This window comes from Micropterus dolomieu, linkage group LG23 (assembly GCF_021292245.1).
Source record: "Micropterus dolomieu isolate WLL.071019.BEF.003 ecotype Adirondacks linkage group LG23, ASM2129224v1, whole genome shotgun sequence".
NCBI classification, from domain to species: Eukaryota; Metazoa; Chordata; class Actinopteri; order Centrarchiformes; family Centrarchidae; genus Micropterus; species Micropterus dolomieu.
Window position 1 is genome coordinate 4,436,090 of NC_060172.1, and position 7,192 is coordinate 4,443,281.

Here is a 7,192-nt window from a genome sequence, read left to right on the forward strand (position 1 = left end):
CGGTCGTAAAAGCTCTCAATTAAACTGACACAAAGCATTGTTGCAAAAAACTTTCTCACGCTTTTATTTTGGAGGCACCATCACTTAAGAGGAAGTGAGGGTGAGTAACCGTAGGGATCTGTTTCTGCACCATGATTTATTTTTTATCTTTCTGCTATCAAAGCGATCGGGCCGAGGGCCAGATGTTGGCCCGCCAAACTGGACCTGCAGCCGGACTCTGAGCAGTCTGAGAGACGCCGCTCAGTCACATCCTCAGTACAGCTCTACGGGGAGGCCCGTAACGGCAAAGATGGCGGTTATCCCGCCCCCCGCGCTAGAAAGCAAATCGTCTGCTTTTAACAGCCAAAGCGGGAAACATATTTCAGCCAATCGTGTGGCTCCACTGACGTACGGGTCTGTTATTCTTCCACTGTGCATACGAGGTAGACGTGACGCACGCGCAGTAGAAGTATAACCGCTCGTGAAAAACGCTTTTTAAACCTTATTTTGGGGCAAAGTCGTCAAACTCTTCCAGAGATTTCCATCAGATTTTGCTGCTGATTCTGTCCATGTAGTTTTTATGTCCCGTGACCAGTGAGAGTGCAGCTCTCTGCTCATTCAGGCAGGCGGGAGTCTGGTCTTGTTAGTCCGAAGTAGCTGCCAGGAAGCGTTGCCAAGATGGCGGCCGAGTGGCGGGACCCGCCTATAAGGACTGTGACACTAGGGGTGCAGAGATGTTCTTTTAGAGGTACAGCTGGAGCGACAAAGCATTTGTACCCATTTAGGTCCATTCCTGTACCTCGTTCTCTCTCTGGGTACACGGGGGAATTCTGCTTTTACTCGTGACAGAGTATTTTTTATAAAGGGTGGCAGAACCGCTTGATTTCGGCACCTGAAACCTTTGGGATTTGTGTCAGTGGTCACCGCGGAGACAGTGGTGGGCGTGGCCGGGAGGACGGTGACGCTGCCGTGTCTCTCGGAGGCGGCGAGTCAGGGAGGCGTGGAGGTGTGCTGGGGGAGGGGAAAGCCGTCACTGTTCACCTGCCACAACGCCGTGATCAACGCCGCCGGGGAGCAGGTCACCTACAGGAGGTCATACAGGTAAGGGGCCGGACTCAGGCCGCTGAGGCTCATGGGTACTGTAGTTCTACATGACACACTGAGTGTTTGGTGAATTGAGGACTGTGATGTCTCGGCTCTGCAGGTACTCCATGTCCTCGTCCTCCTCTCTGGACATCTTTAACTCTCGAACGTCAGACTCTGGTTTCTATCACTGCAGAGTCCAGCTGCCCGGCCTGTTCAACGACCAGACGTCCACCGTTCACCTCATCATCATCACCCGTACGTCCAGAACCTCTTCAGTCCAGACCAGAGCATGAGCCGGGCCTTCAGGGTCTCTGGTTGTGTGTTTGAGACCGGCGATGTGGATCAGCTGGTGTTCTAATGTTTCTTTGTCTGTCCTCCTGCAGCTCGCTCTGTGGTCTCTGAAACCTCCGGGAGCCTGAACGCACCACGCACTACAGCGGGTAACCAGCACCTTCCAGACCCAGAGTCGGATCCTCAGGCTCGGTACTGTACTAACTGAGAGTCTGTCACCTGTCTGCAGGTTACACCAGAGGGCGCCTGACAGAGACAGGAAATGATGTCACAGGGGAGAGCGCCACAGGGCCAATGGTGGCGCAGGTTCAGGTACCACAGACGGTTTCCAGCTCCACACAGTTATTAAAGATGGATATAGTTTGTTTACCTGCAAACTACTGATATTCAGGGAACTTTGACCACAAATGTTTAATAAGGATCCTGCTCGGACCCTGGTCAGGTCAGAAGCCACGCCCACATTTACACACCTGCAGAGCGATTAGCTGACGAGGGCAGGTACGGTTAACCGCCTGAGGAGGTAAACATCAACAACAGCAACGAGCGTTGGGCGCAGTTACACACATACAAAGTCACCACTGTGTGTTTCCGACTTCCACTGTTGTTTGTTAGCGTCAAGCGTGAAAACACAGTGTGAAAATACTACTTCATGTTCGTATAAAAACAGAACTGGACATCAGAGAAAAGAAAGCGAGGAGGTTGAACAACCTGCTGAGTTCTGAAAACATGTGTCTGTAACTTTATTCCAGCTGTCGTCGTACTTTACTGTGAGCACGTTAGCATAGCATAGCCCTGATCGAGCCGAAACACTAACATTTTAACAGTTGTCGTCCTGCTGACACACCTGACAAAGAATGAAATCATATGTTTAACAAATCTGCATCATGTTGTCGTTGTTTTGGCATCAGTTTGATCCGTTTATTGCAACAAGTCCAGCCATAAAACTCGTAAAAGCGACACGAATATTGAATACGTGTCGGTCTGAATGCACAGGAACACGATCGTATGAAACAGACGTTCAGAATATAAATGTTGTGACGTAAGCAATAAAAGATAAAGCAGGACTTTAAGAAACTCATTTTATAAAACCATCAGCGTTATTATCAGATGGCTGATCACAGTTTGTTTGTTGACAGGCATCCGTCCAGCAGCAGCAGCAGCTAAACAGTCTGCAGAGCTTCGTTGGAAACACAGTGAGAGTCTCCTTCATCGTCTTCATACCTGCACTGCTGCTGACCACCTGTTACAGTCAGTACACACACACACCTTCTGACCTGAACCCTACATCCAGGTCTTGACCCCTGAACAGCTTCTCTGGCCCTTCGTGGTGACCTCAGTTTCTCAGAGTCCCCATCAGGACATGATGCGTTCAGGTTTCAGTTCAGATTTCAGAATTTGACTTGTTGTGTCAGAACTCTGCACACAAACCAAACGAGACCAAACACCTGACACATCTCGCATCACTGAGGGTCTGTAGCTCGATGGTCGGTGGTTCAATCCCCGACTCCCCCAGTCTGTATGTCCTCGGGCAAGACACTGAACCCTAAAGTGCCTCCATTGGTGTGCGAGTGAAGGGGGGAATGTAAAGAGGAGACGTTCACCTGTAGAACACTTACTGGCTTCAGATGGAGGCTCTGCTCTTTATTTACCTGGTGAATCGTAGCATCAGAGCTCATGACCTTCCATCAGGATCAGCACACACTGACTCTGATCGGCTGTTCTGGAACCAGCTCAGAGCTCAGGGTTTGTGAGTCCTGAACCAGTAACGAGTGTGTTTGTGTCTGCAGGAGTCTGGATCAACAGGCAGAGGTCAGAGACTGACGGGAGCCTGAACCAATCAGAGGGCGAGGAGGAGGAGCGCTCCGTGTAGAGACTGACAGCAGGCTGAACCAATCAGAGCGCGTGGAGGACTGCGGCTGACGACGTCATCGATCCACATCCTGAACATTACACAGTGGAGGTTCTCAGCAGGTCGTAGTTATTCAGAGAAGGTGCAGTGATCGAAAACAGAAACAGGATCCAACAACAACAAGCAAACATGAAACAAAGTCTGCTTATCTCAAACGTTGCCTCCACGTGCTCCTTGTTTTTATTATTGTTTATTTAAAACGGTACCCAGGTTGAAGGTTTCTCAAATACAGCTGAGTAAATGTACTCAGTTTCTGTCCAACAGCTTCCGTGTGGCCTTTTGAAAGCAGCAGAGTAAAGCCGAAGGAGAATTTATTCCCCTGGACGTGTTTATAAAATATATTTTCCTGTTTTCCTCTTCAGCTTGAACAGTTTCAAAGAAAATAACAATAAATGAGTTACAAATATGTTACTTGTTGTTGTACTCTGCAGTACTAATGTTGTTGTACTCTGCAGTACTAATGTTGTTGTACTCTGCAGTACTAATGTTGTTGTACTCTGCAGTACTAGTGTTGTTGTACTCTGCAGTACTAATACATTGTGTTTAATGGCTGCTACTCTCATGTGAACGTTTAAAACATATTTTAGGAGTCTTTTTGTACTTTGGATTTCCACTGAAACATAATAAATACTTGATTTTTCAGAAAACTAAAGTGGATTCGATCACCTGAATATGATTCTAATCAGGAGCATTGATCGCCCTGTGGACCCGCTGCAGTTCCGCCCTGTGGCAGCAGAGGGCGCTGTGAGCTGCAGAATAACAAACAAGTCTCACATCCTGCAGAAATCATCCTTCTATTATTATTAACAAGTGTGACCAAAGTGTTAAATCATTAAAAACTTTTATAAATGATTAAAGTTACATTCATATATATATATATATGGTTAGCACTGTCGCCTCACAGCAAGCAGATCGTGGGTTTGAACCCCGGTCGTCTCAGCCTTTCTTGTTCTCTGCGGCTGCTCCGGCTTCCTCCCACTGTCCAAAGACATGTCGACTAGATTAACTGGTGGCTCTAAATTGTCCTTAGGTGTGCGATGGACCGGCGACCAGGGTGTACCGGTACTGGCCCCCCACGATCCTGTACGCAGGATAAGCGGTTGACGATGGATAGACATATAAACTCAGCAAAAAAGAAAGGTCCTCTCACTTTCAACTGCTTTTATTTTCAGCAAACTCAGCATGTGTTGATAAAAAGACTCAACGACTAAACTGAATTAAGTTTCACAGACGTGTGACTAACAAAAATGTGTCCCTGAACAAAGAAAGGTCAAAATCTAAAGTACCATCAGGATCTGCTGTGGCCTGCAGCTGCATCTCCTCCTCATCAGCTGCACCAGATTGGCCAGTTCTTGCTGTGAGATGTTACCCCTCTCTTTCAGTCCGACCTACAAGAGCCCTTTTTTCTGGTCCTGTCTGGTCCAGCGAAGGTGGGTTTGTGCCCAGAGGTTGCCGGTGATGCAGTCTGTTATGGAGCTGCCTTAACAGGCCTGCAGCCCTCAGTCCAGCCTCTCTCTGCCTGCTGCAGACAGTCTGAGCACTGATGGAGGGATTGTGCACTCCTGGTGAAACTCGAGCAGCTGTTGTTGCCATCCTGTCCTGCAGTGGTGATGTTCTGATGTACTGAACCTGTGCAGGTGTTTGATCAGCTGTCTTCTCTGTCTCAGGCGTCTCACAGTACGGGCATTGCATTTTATTGCCCTGGCCACATCTGCAGCCCTGACGCCGCCTTACATTTATTCATTTAACTGACGCTTTTATCCAAAGCGACTTACAGTTTCTCTACATGTCAGAGGTCGCACGCCTCTTATCCATTTACGTCTTATTACGTCTTATCCGTTGCGCCATCACCACCCTTACGACATACCTTGCAGCATGTCTGAGGCCCGTTCATGCAGAGGAGCAGGAACTCTGGGAATCTTTCTTGTGTTTTTCAGAAGCGTCTCTTTAGGGTTCTAAGTTTTTAGAACTGTGACCTTAATTGGCCACCGTCTGCATGCTGTTAGTTACATTGTTTACAACCTTTACAATAAAGTTCTGTAAAGTTATTTTGATGTTTACAGAATTATCTTCTAAAAACTGTGTCCTGAAAAAGGGACATATCTTTTTGTTGCTGAGTTTATGTATATATAAATATTTTATTATTTATTTTACCAGGAAGCACATACAGCTATTCAAACACAAGAAAAACAACCACATGCCTCCTTCACCACATTCTTTATGAAGCCCTTAACTTTATCAATTGATATACACGTTTCTAATCTGAGATTTTATTGCACATTATTCCAAGTCACTTATAGTTCTAACTTTCCCATATGTACATATAGTTCTATATTTTCTATATTTACTCATATATATTATATATATATATATATTATATATATATGGTAGACTGTATATACATTCAGTCTTTACATTGTAGGAGAATATTTATTGTGAATAAACTATGGATTTCTTTTTTTACAGTAGATTAAAGATAGATGGGAGAAGGTGAAGTGGAGAAGTGAAACTCAAAGAGTCCGAGGTTCAGACACAGCAAGCAGCTGATGACTAATACTGCCAACAGGAAGTGGTGTGCTCATCACACCCAAAAACCATTTGGCCCTCGTGTGTTGGCCCCGTACACTGCAGAGAAAGAAGCTCTGGAGCGGAAGTATAATAATATATGGATGAGCTCAATGTTATCATTTAGGCTCAGTTAGTCATAGCCTTAAAATATGAGTTAATTCATCACAATTAGGATATTCTAATGAGATTTCTATGATAGAAACCACATCTGTAATAATTTTGACTTAGGATCTAGGTTTTCTTGCAGCGTCTGTAGAACAGTTGTTAGGGTGGTTGCTAAGGCATTACTAGATGGTGGTTAAGGTGTTCTGGATGGTTTCAGTGGTCTGCAAGAGTCTGAATTAACACATTTCAGTTTGTTCCTTTCCTGTTGTTGGGGCGGCTCCCTCTCAGGAGGTAGAGCGCTGTTGTCATGTCAAAGTGTCCTTGGCCAGATACTGATCCCTGAACTGCATGTGTATGAATCTGTGTGAATGTTCAGTTTGAGCACTTAGGCTCAGTGTATGACTGGGTAAATGCGATGTAGTGTGTTGGATTGATTGATCGATTTTAGTGGTCGCAAAAGACTAGAAAGGCGCAATACAAATAAAGAGCATTTACATGCACTTTTTTTACAGGCAGAATAACGTACGAGTCCACTAGGAGGCAGCGTGACGTTGAGCAAACCACAATCAGAAAATGCAAATCAGTTTTACTGCGTTGAAACAAACGTGGAAGAATTTGGATTTAACGATGTAAATGGACGCAGCAATAACACGGTGGATAACGATATTAGATGCCTTCAGGATAATTAGAATGAATTATTATTCAAGAATCGGCCAAAACACAGGAAACAGGGCTGGAACCTCCGACGGTGTAAAAGAAGTGGACGTAGCCGTCTCAATGTCACCTGTTGGTTTGTGAACAACTGTTTTAAAACCTTGTTTTTTGGAAGCAGATGTGACCATAAACGGACGAGAGGGCAGGGCTAGCTAGCTTGGTTAGCAAGGTGCATCTGTAACATTAGCTGTGATGCAAATTTTGGCTAGCGACAAACAGGCTTAAAACAAAACGTAATTACTGAAAAATGAGCAGCAGATTCCTGATAAGCTTTTTCAGAGGCGCTGGTTAAATGTACACAGAGCAGCGGATACGAGTCGCCTGTAGCCTGACTGACAGGTCGCCATGGGAGCGTAGAAACATTTTCTCAGAGACAATCACACTTTTCTCTGCAGCCGCTGGAGTCGCCCCCTGCTGGCTGCTAGAGAGGACGCAGGTTTAAGTCGCCCCCTGCTGGCCGCTGGAGAGGACGCAGGTTTAAGTCGCCCCCTGCTGGCTGTTAGAAAGGACGCAGGTTTAAGTCGCCCCCTGCTGGCCGCT

General features: G+C 46.1%; 1 protein-coding gene across 1 annotated transcript in view; it reads left to right on the forward strand.

Annotated features, from left to right (window-relative positions):
• The window catches only part of LOC123963891 (hepatitis A virus cellular receptor 1 homolog), a 13,184-nt gene extending 9,531 nt beyond the window's left edge, over positions 1 to 3,653 (forward strand). Inside the window, exons 3-8 of the mRNA XM_046040989.1 lie at positions 897 to 1,080; positions 1,184 to 1,320; positions 1,449 to 1,505; positions 1,586 to 1,668; positions 2,493 to 2,604; positions 3,144 to 3,653. Of these exons, the coding sequence (XP_045896945.1) occupies positions 897 to 1,080; positions 1,184 to 1,320; positions 1,449 to 1,505; positions 1,586 to 1,668; positions 2,493 to 2,604; positions 3,144 to 3,226 (656 nt within the window). The 3' untranslated portion in view covers positions 3,227 to 3,653. The remainder of the gene's footprint in view (positions 1 to 896; positions 1,081 to 1,183; positions 1,321 to 1,448; positions 1,506 to 1,585; positions 1,669 to 2,492; positions 2,605 to 3,143) is intronic.
• Positions 3,654 to 7,192: the final 3,539 nt, after the last annotated feature.